We start from the raw sequence: 17,384 nt of genomic DNA on the forward strand, positions 1-17,384 counted from the left end.
GGTTTTGCCCTTCACCGACGTTTTTAACACTGTATACTCAGGTTACACACTGAGTATACAGTGTTTAAAACGTCGGTGAAGGGCAAAACCTAATTTAATTTTTTTTTTTTTTTTTTTTTTACATACATGAACGAGTCTCTTCTGTGCCTGCTTGGGACAAAGCCCCGATTTGGGGTTTCACCACAATTGTTCCTTTTTTCTTTGGTTCGTCACAAGACCATGACAAATAGTGCCGAGGTTACAGAACAATTTGTCATTTAAAAGAATTTTCATGTTTTGACAACACAGTCATTCTCTGTTGTTCACTACTGATGGTTGATGGAAAAAAGTATCCGGGTCCGTCCTATGAATGGTTTAGGCCTATAGAATTTATTTATGACGCATGTGGCACTGAAATGTATGTTGCCCAAGTTTTGAATGTCTATTATGAGGAGTCAAATGCCAAACAAAATGGAAATTCTTATTTCACTGCAGAGCTCTACATGATTCACTGTGACATGGTAGCGCTGTGTTTAAAAGGGGATATACAACATTTGCAAACATCAAAAAAAGAAATGATCAAATTATCACGAAATATCTTACTGGATTGCTAGGGAATGACAGTTCAAAGCATCCTGTAAAATCGTGGCTCCTGGTGTGCTGACATTTTCAAGAAAAGTTGTATTTTTCCAACGCTGGTCGGCCGACCAGCATTGGAGAAAACTGACTTTTTTTTTCAAAAAGTGCTCCTAAATTTTCATATTTACTTATTCCGCATTTTCTTTGCAATTGATTACACACCTGTGAAGGGGTACAAACCTTCTAGACCGTTTTTCTGACCTTACAATTCCCTACTTAAGTCTATAAATTGCTCCATTTCATCTTACGTGGGGTCAGGGAACCAGACTACAAAAACATGGTTGGTTTTCTTGCATTTTCCAGCATCTCCGAACCCAAAACATGAAGCAACTCAGTTAAACAATATTTGCTATAACATACTAATCCTCCAAATCCATTTTTTCCCCTGAAAATTGCAGCAAAAGCAAATGTTGTACATTCCCTTTAAGTAATTTATGAGTACCTCACTATGAGAAATTAGGACTCTACACTTTACTGTTTCAGCTCTGGCAGTAGCTTCTTCTCGTACCTGTCACTTGGTGGTTGGTTGGTCGGTTGGTCTGTCTGTCAGGTCTGTCTGTCCCCGAAAATTGAGAAAAAATATTTGACCCAAAATTGACCAAATGCCATGCCATTGTCAGTATTTAACTCATGATGAAAGTTATTGGAAAACGGGCTTTATCTCGATCGGTGCACATGCGCGTGTCTGTCCCAGAAAAATTGATTAAAAAACGAGACCCCCAAGTTTCTCATAAAGTATAACTACCAAAATGTAATAATTCTTGGTACATCACTCGGACCGTGTGATTTCAAATATTTTGTTCGTACAGTCGTATAAACTCTTGCATCGAATGTTTGTTGGGTCAAAATAAATTGTAATGTCTCTAACATTTGAAAATTCACCAACGAATGACCATATGTTTTTGCCTAGTTCCATATCACTCATGTACATGTACGTACATGTATCGACATGTTCTTTGGTCGGTCAAAGGGTTTTCAGTCCATGCATGTTCGTGCGGTCACGCTGCAGACAAAAGTTTCAAAATCATTTACACTAATTCTCTTTTTAAAATTTGCTTGAATTTTCTTGAATGAACAGTTTTTCGAAAAATTAAGTAATACTTTATCAAAAAATGTGCTTGATTTGGGGTGGTTCTGTCTGAAAAATAAAAAAATTATTAGTGCGAAGTGGATTTTGATAAATTTGGAACTGATTTAATCGATCCGGAACTAAATGTAGGAAAGTGGCATCGGTACTTTAGACGCCGCAAAGTCAAAATTAAAAGAGTGTAAATTTGGAAAATGATTTTGAAGTAGGCCTACACACATATCTTCATCACTCAAAAGGTAAACTTTTTAACCAATGTCACTTGAACTTGATTCGTGGAGTAGTCGAGACGAAGGCAGCCTGAATGATGTTTGCTTTCTGGAACTAGGTCTAGAAAAACGACCATACATACATGTAGTCCAAGCGGACTCTGTTGATATCTTCACTTTCAAATCCCTCCCCAGCCGCGGCCCTCTATGCTCTCAACAAGTTTCTACATGTACCGGTACATCCAGCACCCTCTCCCCCTCACCCGTTATTTTTACAACTGGAAAAGATTCCCATATCTGGCGATCATGTGGGGAAGAAATATATGGACATCACTAATTTTTCCCTGCAGTGACCATCAGCCATCAGAAAGTGATAACATGTCCTAAAAAGTCAAATTTAGCAGGGAAAATATTGAAGCATTTACTTAGAAGCACTTGTAGTTTTTCAGACCGGTCTCATAGGGTTTGTGCACAAGGTGTCAAGTGATGTCCAGGTATGGAATTCTTTCTTATTCGTCACCCTGTGCACAAACTGTATGAGACTGGTCTGAAAATTTCTCAGTTGCAAACACTTCAACAGTTTCCCTGCTAAATTTGCATTAATCACTTTCTGATGGCTGATAATGTGATATAGGTCACTGAAGGGAACATTAGGGAAAGAATGTTGCAACCTGACGCTGCTTTTTCCATACATATGTATCATCTCAATGAACTGAAGGTCAGTCATTCACTCATTGCAAAAATAATGAAAAGACATCTGGGACTGAAATTAACATTTCCAATTTTGTTAGGAAATACTTTAAAAAAAATATTGACTCTCCATAGACTTTGTACACAACCGCTGAGGTAGCGTCAGGTTGCAACATTCTTTCCAAAATGAGTGATGACTAGATATGGGAATCTTGAACTAGTGCAACGTACGGTACGGTACACAGTCATGACAGTACAGCGATACAGCCATGACACGGTCCTACTAAAGCGCGTCAACAAGCGTCAACATACTCCTAGAACTATGAGGCTCCACGTAGTGGAGCCTCATAGGTTCAGAAGCCCGCAAAATTGTTGTCAGCACAAAACACTAATTAAGTACAAAAACGTCCATCCCAAGCAGGCCGTTTTCCACAGAACCGCTGCACAGTTTGCCCCTAAACTCCATACAATACCTCATGACATACTCACGTTATGTGCACCCAACAAACATCGGTGGATTCTGTCTGTTTTTCGGCAAAAATGATGAAAAATATGCCCTTTCCGCACTGAGCCAACCTAACACTTGAAACGAGCACGCGTGCAGAATGATCGCAGTTATTTTCGGTTCGATCGCTCGGAGCGCGCCGCGGGGGGTACGTACGTGCACTTGTACGCATGTGCATACTATCGTTCCGCTCCTACACCATACCCCCCGCGGCGCGCTCCGAGCGATCGAACCGAAAATAACTGCGATCATTCTGCACGCGTGCTCGTTTCAAGTGTTAGGTTGGCTCAGTGCAGAAAGGGCATATTTTTCATCATTTTTGCCGAAAAACAGACAGAATCCACCGATGTTTGTTGGGTGCACATAACGTGAGTATGTCATGAGGTATTGTATGGAGTTTAGGGGCAAACTGTGCAGCGGTTCTGTGGAAAACGGCCTGCTTGGGATGGACGTTTTTGTACTTAATTAGTGTTTTGTGCTGACAACAATTTTGCGGGCTTCTGAACCTATGAGGCTCCACTACGTGGAGCCTCATAGTTCTAGGAGTAGCGTCAACAAGCGTCAACAAGTTTTAGTAATCGTTAAGTGCGCGTCAACAAATTTTGTATAGGACTTTGAACAATAAAAACAACTTTATATGGTAGAAAAAGCAATAATGAACATCTTCTGCATATCAATTAAATTTAAAATTATTTTAAAACTTGGTTTTTTTGAACGCGAAATGTACGACGAATTTGTCGATAAAAGTTGGCCGCCATCTTGTTTATGTGTAGCTAGCTGTACTACGCATGCGTGAAGTGTAAAGAGCCATACTACGCATGCGCGAAGTCTACAGCGCCATCCAAACAAGATGGCGGCCTACTTTTATCGACAAATTCGTCGTACATTTCGCGTTCAAAAAACCAAGTTTTAAAATAATTTTAACTTTAATTAATATGCAGAAGATGTTCATTATTGCTTTTTCTACCATATAAAGCTGTTTTTATTGTTCAAAGGCCCATACAAAATTTGTTGACGCGCACTTAACGATTACTAAAACTAGTTGACGCTTGTTGACGCTTGTTGACGCGCTTTAGTAGGACCCGCCATGACATGCATGACAGAGTCATGTGTACACGTACGTCATGTACAATGTAGGTGTACTGTATAGAAATGCAATTCACTGCCTCAGCTCAGTAAACCTATACATTTTTCTGATCAGTACGAACTACGTGAGCAAAAACCTCTGGTAATAGTTCCGTAGAAAGTTCACAATGCACATGACATATTGGATATGATCGAACTTAAACACGATTCAAAATCTTACCAAACTTAATCTCTCTTCTTCGTCACTGTCCTCTGCCATTTCGACCATTTTTATTATGCACCTGTCCGTCTTTTATCAATGGAGGGCGCTCTAACGGGTGCAACGACACGTGCAAAACAATAATAACACGTAATACCGCCTTGCATGACATGACATGTGACACTGACAGTGCGGAATGATTCACTCTCACAGGCATGACAGGGAATGTTTTACAGGTGAGTGAGTCAAAAATCTTTGCTTAAATTCGTTAAATTAGATTTGCATAAACTGACCTATTGTTTGTTCAATCGCAGACAGTCAGAAATGCCTTGCACTTCCTCATTCCTCTGCCATGCATTGTATACGTACAGCATAGGGCCTGCGCCGGCCTGCCCCGGCGCGCGTGTGGAAACGTTTGGGAAAGAATGTAGCAATCCAGACGCCCGGCCACTTTCTTTAGGTGTTTGTACAAAAATGAATTGAGAGTCGAGTGCATTTTCAAATTATTGTCTAATAAAATTGGAAATGTTTCTCATCAGTCCTAGATTCATGTCTTTTCAACATTTTTGCAATGACCTAAGGTTCATCAGGCTTGCGAGCTACATGTGCCTAGAGACGGTGTTCTTGACCATTATTAGCTTAAGTTAAATTTGTCTTTGCATACGTGTAACGGGGGAGAATAACGAATAGCGGTGCAGAATAATACCCAAAGGCTGGAGGTCACCCCTGAAGGCCTAAACCCATCCACGTTTTGTCCCCCTACTATATTTATACATATCACGGGGCAGAATAATCCCCAAGGGTAGAAGGTTGTCCACCCTGTGAAAGCCTTATAATTTTTCCTTTTTTTTTTTTCTATGTTAGAATCTGTTTACTACGTTATAAGTTACCAATTTTACGTTTGTTTAAAAATGGTTTAGATTTTCGCCTCTGACTCACTGATCGCCAGGCACACATGATCAGTTATAGCGTTCTTGCTAACAGAGAAGGAAAAGAAGTGGCCACGCCAGTTGGTTATAGCGCCCTCTTGTGACATGTTACCTTATCCCGTGAGCACAGGCATCTTGTTTTCACCTCGAATGTAATAAAAGTTGTTCCTCTCGTTCGATAAGTCTTGTGTTTGGCAGTGATTCAGTCGTGTGGGGCGCCCCCCCCCCCCCTTAATCGACCTAGTGGCGCTCAATTTCATGGAAGTACGTATTAGCGTGGCTTAAAGTCAGCAGCAGGAGTTGAAACTTGAATATCCGGCTCATTATCCTGACAAAATCATTCTAAACTCGTACGGGAATTAAAGTTGTTAAAATTGTTTTGGCATTTAGAGCTAGAGAGACGGAGAGAGAGGGTGATCCGATGAATGTTTCTTTTCTTTGGTTCATTGGGAGCTATGTACTGAAGCAATAGACACGGCCTTTACGACCACAGGCGTAGAAGTTTCAGACATGGTAGCCTTTGATGTCGGTTTGGTTCCGAATCCACAATGTAGAACTTTGTTATTTTATTAATCTGTTAATTTCTATGGCTGGGCTGAGGTTTTTTTTAGCTCGATTACTTACTCATAGATAATCTGATAACTTTGGAAGAAATGAAAGATAAGTGGGCCAATTTTGGTATCTTTGAAAAGTCTTTCATGATCTGGAAAGCGTAATTCCTAGTAGCATGGCGAATGGCGAGGGCGATGACGCCGATTCCTTATCCTTTCTTCAGACGCTGTAGATTCGAAAAGCAGATGGGGAGGGTTTTTTACACAGGGTATATTCATTATCATTGGCAGTCGGCCACTTTATAATTGTATTTGTCGATTGGTTGGATGCTCCTTTCTCTATATATTTACCAGCTTTGTTTTAACAACTACACGTACAACGACTTCGTTTTTGGCCAACACTTGTTTTGGGTTTCCGTCAACACAGACAAGGCTACCTTTATTGCTAAACAATGGAGCAGGGATACTTGGGAATAAAGTTCTCCTGCAATTTGCAAAACAATTGCGTTGTTTGTTCAACTAAAAATAGTTTGCCTAACTAGAACTTGAAGGGTCGATCAGTGCCGAATGCAGTCCTACACAATTAAGCTTTTATGTCCTTTTGGATAGTACAATATTCCTCCATGGTACAGTGATCCAATTAACCGTGAAGGTATGCCATAGGTTTGTGCTTTTTTTTCCTTCAATTCAGACCTAACCCCCAACCTTGATAAAGGATCGAGGTTATTCTTTATGAAGGTTCCCACACGACGAAATTCAGTCCACGGAACTTTCCCTTTCAGACCCGCTATTCACGCCAAGTTTCGTACCCCGCCCAGATGGCCCGGTGTATGACTCAGTAGGTATAGGTTGACCTCAACCCTGAGTTTTACCGTACCGTAAGCCATCATACATGGAGGACGTCACCTATTGTGACGTCTAGTGGAAGAATTAAACTCCTCCGTCAATACACCATTCATATGCAGAAACTGTGCAAGCAACCGGTGGATACGCACATAAAGGCCGCACTATACACTTGTCGCACTGTACTCATTATCGCCGAAATCACCCACTGACTGATACCACATCATAACTTTCGTTGATCGCAATGGCGGCGCACGGTGGGATATATTTACCTATTTTTTTGGCAATCTCCGCGTTGATTCTCGCCGTGGATTCTATGCCCAATGGGGCCCCTTCCTCGGCTTGCGTCAGCCTGACTCCGGGCCACGGTGGCACCGCTCAGGGGGGAGCCAGCCCGTACTCGATTCAGCTGCCGGACGGGAATACGTACACGGCGGGAACACCGATGACTGGTAAGCCATGGAAATATTGGGCGATTCCACCTGATACGATGCATTGGTAGACTGCGAGAATGCACCCCACCCATGCTTGGCGTATATACGCAGCATAGTAATCGTATCAAGTTAAATGAAATGCTTTGTGTTAAAGATGACAGATTATAGATATGTCTGTTTATGGTGTAAGAAGAACAACGGTTGCAATGTTTTCAACAAAAATGCGAGCAACGTCATGAAGTCCTGTGATTACCACTCAAATAATGATGCAGGTTTAAAAATGATTTTGCCCATTCCCCCTAAATTATAATCTTAAGTAATCATTATCTTTTCAACGGGTAGAAACTTGACGATTATTTTGATGAACAAAAGGTTCTTTTCAACGAACAAGCCAGTCGTGTTTGTAATTATAATTTGTAATGCACCATTACTGTCAACCTATGAGTCAAGGGTTACAATTATTATTTCAATTAATGAACAGGTAATTGTTTTCATCATTGGACGAATTGGCTTTATTAAATTGTCAATGCTCTTTCAAAGGAGGGCCAGACAAACAAACACCATATCGGCAACAACATACATGTATATTGGAGACAATACCCCTGATGTCATACTTACGCTCTCCATGTAGCCACAACAAAATAGACCGTAATCTCAAATTTATTAAGTTTGTACTGACGATAATATGGCGGGGAAGTGTTAAGCCTTGGCAGAGGTTTGCGCTCTTTGAGTACTTTCTCGTTTTGTTTTGCTCCTGCGCCCATAACGCACAAACGACACGCGTGAATTATTGTTGGGCAACAAAAATAATTAAAATTGTTCAGGCATTTATTCCAGAACTAAACGTGGGCGGATTGGTTTATTTATTTATTTTTTTGTTTTGCTCCTCCAAAAGTGTCTCATTTAAACTTTTTATTGCAAGAAAAATAGTAATTGAAAAACAAAATCTATAGTTTTTCGGGGTGAAACTCGAAAATAGCACAGTTGAGCAACTTATACATTTTGTACATCTACAATATCTGACTGTACATCACAAAAATCTCATGATACACTATCTTTTACGGCGTCACAACTTTACATCGATTGTCTATAGATAGATTTGAAAGTTTGGGAAAAAACTATTTCGCAATCGATGTCTAGTTCCTCAGTTTTATAATAATTGAAAATAAGTCACAACGTCAGTTCTTGATATGAAATAGCACATGGCTTCTTTATTGATGTTCGTGGGGAAAAACGGTTGTTAATTCCATTTTCTTGTATAGTACAGTTTGAACATTATGATTGTCTCTTCATGCAACGAAACAGAGCCTGACCCTTTCTCTAAAGTAAATATAACCAAGGAGTATTCATTCAGGTGAAATATCATTGTGACTTCGCATTAATTGATTTCAAAAGACAATGTCCGATACAACTAGTAGTTGTCTTTCTTCGTTGGCGAGGAGTATTATATTTGTAAGCTTATTCAGGAATACGCATTTACAGTCGACTCTCATTAACCCTAATTCCCCAGGCCTTTTTGCTAGGATGTATAGCCTTAATCCTGCAAAATCCTCCAATTGACCTCAAGGAAAAATAGCATGTAGCCTCAATCCTGCAAATTCCTCCATTATTTCTTGAATATGGTCCGTGGAGGGGTGACCACTACCTGAATCCTGCAAAATCCTGTGGCAGTGACTGTCAATATGTTGAGGCTTGGCCAGTGACATCCTGGAGCTGTATACGGAGGATTTCAAGCATAATCCAGGCCTATACTTATGCATGGCTGAGCAGAAACAACACAAGGTCCGGCCTAAGACCTTGACAAAGTGCATCCTACGAAATCAGCAACGCACTTTTGCCATGTAACCTCAATCCTCCAAATTCCTCCACTTTGGCAAAGTGGGTTTGGAAGGATTCAGGGCGGTTTAATAGGGTTAATAAAACTCAGCCGGACCTAATCATATCAATATTTTTTTTTTACTAAGAGGAGCATCAACCCCATTCATTGTATAATCTTCACAAATATTTGCAGTTATGTTTGGCTTCAATTGTGGCCTACAGGTTAAGCTAAAACCAAACTTTATTGAGTTGATAAAACAATTTCGAATTCACTTTCTTATACGTGAACATTATCGCGTTGGAAAGACATCGCAATAGCTTCGTTTAGCTGGTGTGTTACACGGCATATCGTGGGAATTGTCTGTCCAATAGCTTGAACACTTTTGCACCAAAACAGCACTGTATGAGCCCGATTAATACCACGTACAAGATTAAATCCATTCAGATTCAGTCTGAGTTAACTGTTCCTTATTGTTATTAGTTTGCTTCACCTTTTGAAAACCCACAATAATAGAGCTACGCACCGCTAGAGAGATCTCTATGGAGAGATTAAATTAAGCTCCATCATCGGGCCTATTATCCGCTGTACAGCAACACTGCTGGCTGGTTCTATTTACATATACATACGCACCATGTTCATACCAACGGCCGACCGACATGCAACCCAAACATTTAAGTTAACCCTAACTCCCCAGCCTAATTTACTAGGAACCATACCCATTCAGGCAAATTCCAACACCCACATGGGAAATTGTACACACACTGTTGGACTTAGTTTCTGGAGGTATGCCAACCCCATTGTAAAAGACCATCAGTTTATGGGTACTGTACCTATCCCAACAGATTTAAACACAAACCTGCTGTTGAACTTTGATGGGTTGTGTTCGGTTAAAGTTTAAGACTTGAAACTTTGCATGGTGGTAGTATAAACTAGTGAAAGTTTGCTTTAAAAATAAAAGTGGATATCTCTTTTGGGAAGGTGTGTATGTGGATCTGAAAAGAACCGGTTGGTTGTAAAACTGCTTTTACAACCAGCCAACCAGCCGGTTTTACAACCAACTGGTTCTTTTCAGAACCACACACCTTCCCAAAAGAGATTCCCACATTGCGTTAATACCGCAAACCTTGTCTAGTTTTACATCTTTTGCATATTATTTTGCCCACCTAACAGTCCTGAATCCTCCAATTTCAATACGATTTTGCATACCCTTTAGGGAGTTACGGTAAGCATTTCAAGAGATATAGGCCTACACCTGCAATACAGAAGGAGAGTGTTTGCTGAAAGTTGGCACTGTTGTGGTCATGTACCAAAACAACCAATTTGTAAATAAAAAATAATGTAACATGGTCCATGATGGCGCTGTGTTGACCTCATTCCCATTGTTAGACGACTTCATTTCATGAAAGAGGATTTTGTGATGTAGTATGTCTGAAGTGGCACTTCACGCAAGTACGGACGGCCACCTTGAGGGCAAGTGTCTTTAACTATTCAGGCACGACTCGGAGAAGACCTTTATAATACGGAGGCATTGTTTGAACATTTGCATGACAAATCACTTGTCTATACCCGTTGTGCGTCACGTCTGGGTATGGAGGAAATAACATACCTCACGTAGGCAAATACGTGTTCCTCATGATGGTCATCAAGGATTTTCAAAAGCCACATGATATAATAATATATATTGGGATCAGCAGTTGAAACACGCTTTTATTTATCTTTATACAAAGGTGACCATGTTGGTTTATTTTATTCCAGTGTCGTGTTCAATGATTCTTAATTGGTATCAAACATTTACGGGTGCAACCACGAAGTAACGTATATCGTCTGTGGACTTTGTGCACACTATACACGATACGTCACTTCGTGGTGCGACCGATAAGCTTAACATTACTTCGCCGTGGTAAATTAACAATAGCCCTTCACAAAATGCATTGGAAAATCATCATCGTCGTCAGTATCCCTCAATCATCGATTTCGGTACTAAATAGAACATGAAGGTTCTGCAATTATTGATGCCAAATATAGATTGTTATCAAAAATCTGATTTAGGTCTACATGACTTGTTAACCGTACCGTAACTAGTTCAGACTTTCATGAAACTTCCATGCGTGCCCCGTAAACACGGAATCATGGTTGCGTGAGTTCAAATCATGCATGGTGGTGGTACGGTGTCGTCACTCACTCTGCAGTTGGTGCATGTTTTGTAATTACATGTATGTCATATCTGATGCGTTCACCTCCGGGACAGAAAACGTCTTGCAGTGTTTGGAATGAGATGACGTTTATCGCTGGTGGTTCCAACAGTATAAGGATATGAAATATGTCTCGTGTTATATAAAAAAAGAAGACTATTGTAATCCACAGAAATGAAAATTAACCCGAAACCGAAGCACATGTTTGAGACATGCACATACATGTACATTTTAAAGCTCTGGTAGGAGCTTCTGCAAGTCACTCCGTTGTCGGTCGGTCGGTCAGTCTGTCTGTCCTTGGCACCTTGACCAAAACATTTACAAAAATTGAGCAAATGCCATGCCGTCGTCAGTAAGTGCACTCTAAAAATTGTTTGTGACAATTTGTAAAGTTGTTAATGAATATTAATTGTAAACGATCGAGGCAGGATATGTTATTTTCAGTTGGTTTCTAATTTTATAGCAGACAAGTTCTTTTTTTTTTTCATGCAAGACTGCCAGAGTTTATTATGCACTTGCACTTGTTTTTTTTTGTGGCGGCCAACTGGAGTGTACGTTTCGGCAGCCATATTGGATTTGTGGAGCTTTGATTATCATCATTGACAACCCAGCCTCCGCGTATCTTGTCATTACAACAACTATGATTCCTTTAGCAGAATCTGATTGATGGATGGAACACGTAACCCTCCGAAAGCATTAGGCACAAAAAAATAGGAAAATGAAAGTGACTGCTTCACATGATTACGACCAAACGGGCCTACATTATAAGTACCGTCTTCGCAAATATGTTTGTGGAACAGTCATTTAGGTGGAGTCAAAAAAAGCGGAACCCAAACCCCCAAAATTATATTTCATATTTAAAAACATATGTAGCACCAAAAATAACAATGACTAAAAGCCAATTTCATAAGCTACTTTTAGATGCAGATATTACTGAAATTGCTCTATCTGATCAAACAATATCACCATTTAAACACAATGATCCTAAAACCTCTTTCGTCCAAAATGCGATTTCGGGAATCGCCGTCACAATTGTCTTCAAACATCACCAGCGATAAAACCTCAGTTTCAAAATTGAAAATATTCAACAAAGTCCTTTTGAAGGCCCGTCTTTAAAAATCAAAATGGATTTTATAAATCATATTGTTTGCCTAACCAGGGTCGTTAATGAAGATATTGTGTACTACAGTTGTTGACAGTTGTTGAAACAAGTATTCATTTTCTTTGTTGTTCCAAACAGTCAGAATACACAAATTGGTTTTTTTTCTGGACGAAACCGGTTTTAGAGCCATTGCATTTAAAAGGTGATATTCTTTGAACGGATTGAGCAATTTCAGTAATTTTTTTCATTTAAAAGTAACTTATAAAATTGGCTTTCCAGTCGTTATTATTTTTGGTGCTACATATTTTTAAGATGTGACATATAATTTTGGGGGTTTGGTTCCGCTTTTTTTTTTGGACTCACCCTGTACTTAAAAAAACATGTGCCTCATGTTCTCGACGCCCCGTTGGCCTAAATAATAATACTGTGTACCCCTCTTTGTCAGCCTCTCGACGTTTTGTGAAAGCTTTTGAATGACTCGATGAGTACGGTATGCCTGGACATAGAAATGGTTTTCATGCAGAGGCGATGATTTCATAATGGTGCCAGACTTTCAAGGACGAGTTCTAGTTTTGCCTTATGAAATTCTAAACAGATACAATACTCTTTTTATGTAAGCATCATGATGATCATGGTGGAAGTGTGTAAATTTAGGCTATACGTTGCGCAACCGACAAAATGGCTGACGCTTGGAGTTGAGGTTTCGGGAAGAATAGCTGGACTGCCGGATGGAATTTTGCATAAAATAACAACTTGAAGTAACAATCACTGGTGTGAGACTACAATAGAGTGCATTTTGTTTCTGTTTTTGTGGGGGCGTGTTTGCGCGTATTTCGAGGCCATCGATTCAGCGGTGAAACAACATAACGTCAAACTTAATTGAGAACTGGGTTGTTATGTAAACATGAATGAAAAATCATTCATGTAAAACGTAGTAAAACTTAATGAATAAAGCAAAAAACATAAACCTTGTTTTTGTGGACACGCATGATTGTTTCCACTCACTCTACTGTGAGTGTCTGCGCAAAACCCTTATACAGGATGTACATGTAGATGAATACTCCTTTACGTTCTGAGTTGAGACGATTTCATAATACAAACAAACACACAAACAAACAAACAGACGAGAAGCAATCGATCAAAACGAAAATGAACACACAAAACAACTGTAAAAACCAAATTAACCCCCCGAGAGACTTCGTTTTAAAGTAGCATGTGCAGTTGACATTTTCGTAACGTGAGTAACCGAGTTTGTGCGTCTTGTTTATCATACATAACACATTTTTCTGGATGTCATCTTTGGTGCTTAGGTAGGTCTAGGTCTACTTCATCTACCATGGGGATAACAGTTGTTAAACCTTTTCAGTAAGGTAATTACAGCCCAAGGAAACTCAAAAGTACATCAAAAATGTAACGTGAGTAACCGTGGAATTGCCCGTATGAGTTTGCCGACAAGCACCTCAAAGGTTGCGTGCCACTTTCTCGCAAGCGCCACGTTGTGACATCCAAAAGGCTGTAACGAGCTTTTGGCATCTTTTGGCACGCTAAACTCTGCCAGACATAACTAAAGGCCTCGGCCTACGTCTTAAAATTTACAAACATAATTTCTCTGTTTTCTATGATCTTCAGGCTTATGAAAACCAACATGAAAGTTAAATAAGACTTGAGGGTTTGCATGGTGGACATGATCAATGAATGGGAGGTTTGCGGTTACACCATGTGAGTGAAAGATATCTCTTGAGTTGTGTGGTTCTGAGAAGAACCAGTTGGTTTAACTTGACGTTTCGAACAGTATGCACTGCTCGGCATCAGGAGACTGATGAAAGTTACAAGACAAAATACCACCGGTTCCAATAGCGACGGTTCCAAATACTTAAAATATCTCTAACAATACATTCCAAAGGACTCACGACTAGGAAACCTTTGGCCTTTTTCACAAGCCGATCATGTTTTTCTATGCGTTTTTACTTCGTATCCACATTCTGCTGCATATAGCCATGTTTTTCTTTCGACGGCTGGCCGTTGAAGTATTAGTGCGTCTATTGAAATAACCTGTTTTCACAAACTTGGCACAGCCGCAAGCTATATTAATCAGCAAGACTGCAGTCCCATTGTGGTTGTTCAATATAATAACAGTGTTACACATATTGCGGATTCGAATTGTGCAAGGATTTTGATGTACTTTTGGCAAACCCCTTTTTCCTTCTTTGTCTGAATTTTGGCGGGGGTTGGGATTGGGTTGTACGGTGTGAAATTGGGATTGGTCGGGTAAAGTTTTTTTGTTTAAGTTACAGATTGGGTTGGGGTTGGAGATGTGGTAATGTTTTGGGTTGGACTTAGGTTTGAATCTGTTGGGGTTTTAGGATTGGGTTTGGGTATGAACCCTACGTTTGGGATTGGTTTGAGCCCTGTTTTGGGGATAAGGTTTGAGTCGTTTAGGGTTTTGGGATTGGTTGGAGCCTTTTTGGTTTTGGGATTGGTTTTGAGCCCTAGGTTTCGGATTGGGCTTGTGCCCTGTTTGGGGGTTTGGGTTTCAGTCTTTTGGGATTGGCTTGAACACTAGGTTTGGGATTGAGTTTGAGTCCAAGGTTTTGGATTGGGTTGGAGCCCTCTGAGGTTTGGAATTGAGTTTGAGCCTTTTGGGGGTTTGGATTGGGTTTTAGCCCTGGGTTTTGGACTGGGTTTGAGTCTTTGGGGGTTTGGATTCCGTGGATTTGAGCCTTGGGTTCGAGATCGGGTTTCGGTGTGGGTTTTGGATAAGGTTGAGTTTGCTTGTGTTGGATTGGAAATTTGGTTTGAGTGTGGGTTGGGATTAGGTTTCGAGCCTTGGGCTTGGTATAGGTTCATGCATGGGTTTGGGCTTAGATTTAGGATTTGAGCTTGGATAAGACAGTGTTATGGTGTTGAGATGGGCTTGAGTTCTGAGTCCGGGATTCGGGTCAGGGTTTGGTTGGGCTGGTAGGTAACAAGGGTTTGGTTTGGGTTATTTGCTTTTGTGGCAGCTCAATAGGGATGGGTTAGTGGATGTTGTACATGGCGCCTTTATAGCAGTGTCTGCTCTCTTACCAATTATTAGCCAAACACCTCATGATTCATCACAATAGGCCTACATACATTCTGTTTATGAGCATAAAAGTACCACCCATTACTTTCATTTTCACGAAGCCGAAGGATTCCTGGCTGCACACGCCGCCCACCAATGTTTGCTCAACAGCTCGCGGCTGCCACGTCAAAGCTCTTGTGTCACCAAAAAGAAATGCTTGTAGAATAATTCCCAAGGCCTCCTCATTTAGCGAGCCGATATGAAAAAAACAAAGAGGCGTTCTATTTTCGCTGCTGCAATTAGCCGTTGCAACGGTCGATCAATACAAGCCCATAGTTCTTGGTATCAGAAGCGACAGCGATGTGTATACCGTGTGCGTTGTTCTTAATTGCGTGCCAGTCTTCAGTCGAGAATTTATGGGCGTGCCAATCATTTCTGTGAAAATGGACATTAATAATAGATCTTCGATGGAGCTATAATGTAGGTCACGGAGGAGGCAGTTCCTTTGTATAGACATATTGGCTATCATCGGAGTTCACTTGCGGAACACTCTCCAGTCGGATATATACCAAAATCATCATAAAGGTTTAATTGATGTTCATGCCTAGCTGGATTTCAGGCCCACTAACGTTAACTTATAGCCGCTCTCCCCGTGTTCAAGTTTCACCCCGAAAATGTTTGTTTTTAAATTTCTATTTCTGTTTTAAATTTTTTTTTTCGAGATATAAACCCCCACCACCTAAACTAAACAACAACCCGACAATATAATTCGGGCGTATCTTTTATGCGTTTTGAGCGCTTTTTCAGAGTGTTGAAAAGGTCCAAGAAAGAAAACAAAAATGGGCTTGTTTGTTTTTGCAGGCCTTTTAGGCGCACACTATTCAGAACGACCATGAAACGACTTAGGAGCATCCCGCTCTTATTACTTAATTCAAAAGTTGAAGTTAATTAATTGATTACTCTTCATGGGCCGATTTTTTTCGTGCAATGTCTCATTGGAAAGTTCATAACTAAAGTAGGCCGGTTGCTAGAAAATTATTAATTCAATTTGAAAATCTATTTTTCAAGGTGCCCCACCAAAAAAAACACGTATACACCAACTTTAAATGATCAATTTTCCTGTGAGATATCGCACCAAATCTCTGTGCATGATTCCATATAGGATGATACGGTGATTAACAAATCAAAGTTGAACCGTTCCACTTTCGATATCTGTAGGCCTCCCATCAGGATCGGAGATAGCCTACTCGGTCTTCAAACGTAAATTTGAAAACGAAGACCAACTCTGACTGCAGAGTGAAATTTGCACGTGTTTCTTCTAAAGATCGACGGCAACCAGTCATTCATGTTATATGCTCATTTCGCTGGTAGCCAAATATGTTAAACAATGTTGAAACAATGGCGGGACATGTCGCATAATTTGAATTAAATCTACTAATTTTGTGCTTCTTAGATCAATTCTGCATGCTTTAATCCTCTCACGAAAGGAACGTAAAATACTCGGTATTATTAATTAATGTGTGTGTTTCTTTCCTCCATGTTTGCAGTTCGCGTCCTTGGTTCCTCGCAGTTCCGTGGCATCATTCTTCAGGCCCGCCTGGCCGACGGTTCGTCCATCGTGCCCCAGGGACAATGGCAGAAGATAACCGGGACCCAACTGGGTAACTTCAAGCTTGCCACGTGTAGCAGCACTCACGATACCGTAACGCACAGCAACCGAAATGACAAGAACATGCCCCAGAACTTCCTTTGGTTGGCACCTGTGCCAGCAGTTGGAAATATCAAGATTGTGTAAGTTAACTGGTGTAGGCCCTATTGGAGAGCAGAGTAATTTATAGGACATAATATAACAACCCTCATGTTTCAGATGTGTTTAACCGTATTAACTTTTTAAAATGACGTTTTTAGGCCAACTACACGAAATCTCATGTTTCTCATCCCAACCTGCTCTAGTTTTGGACCTCGCACCGAGTTTTTGGTTATTTATCATTTTTAACAAAGCGTATACAAAATAAATAGTTCACTCTACAATATGGTGGCAGTGCTGGGATATTGCAAGATATTGACAGAATTTTCC

The 17,384-nt window shown here is 40.4% G+C and overlaps 2 protein-coding genes across 32 annotated transcripts in view; one reads left to right on the forward strand and one right to left on the reverse strand.

The window, feature by feature from the left end:
• The window catches only part of LOC119727726 (protein rogdi homolog), a 28,188-nt gene extending 23,673 nt beyond the window's left edge, over window positions 1–4,515 (reverse strand). For all 4 annotated transcript variants that reach the window (XM_038199759.1, XM_038199766.1, XM_038199792.1 and 1 more), the window contains exon 1: window positions 4,416–4,515. In XM_038199759.1, coding sequence (XP_038055687.1) covers window positions 4,416–4,463 — 48 coding nt within the window. In that variant the 5' untranslated portion in view covers window positions 4,464–4,515. The remainder of the gene's footprint in view (window positions 1–4,415) is intronic.
• A 2,315-nt stretch (window positions 4,516–6,830) lies between these two features.
• Window positions 6,831–17,384, forward strand: part of LOC119727753 (neurogenic locus notch homolog protein 1-like) — a 93,290-nt gene continuing 82,736 nt past the window's right edge. For 19 of the 28 annotated variants that reach the window (XM_038199897.1, XM_038199810.1, XM_038199913.1 and 16 more), the window contains exons 1-2: window positions 6,832–7,169; window positions 16,855–17,098. In XM_038199897.1, coding sequence (XP_038055825.1) covers window positions 6,962–7,169; window positions 16,855–17,098 — 452 coding nt within the window. In that variant the 5' untranslated portion in view covers window positions 6,832–6,961. Of the gene's footprint in view, window positions 7,170–16,854; window positions 17,099–17,384 lie in introns of all 28 variants that reach the window. The other 9 variants (XM_038199953.1, XM_038199938.1, XM_038199930.1 and 6 more) reach the window with 3 other exon arrangements.

The sequence above is a fragment of the Patiria miniata genome, unplaced genomic scaffold (assembly GCF_015706575.1).
Source record: "Patiria miniata isolate m_02_andy unplaced genomic scaffold, ASM1570657v1 HiC_scaffold_1, whole genome shotgun sequence".
Classification (NCBI taxonomy): domain Eukaryota; kingdom Metazoa; phylum Echinodermata; class Asteroidea; order Valvatida; family Asterinidae; genus Patiria; species Patiria miniata.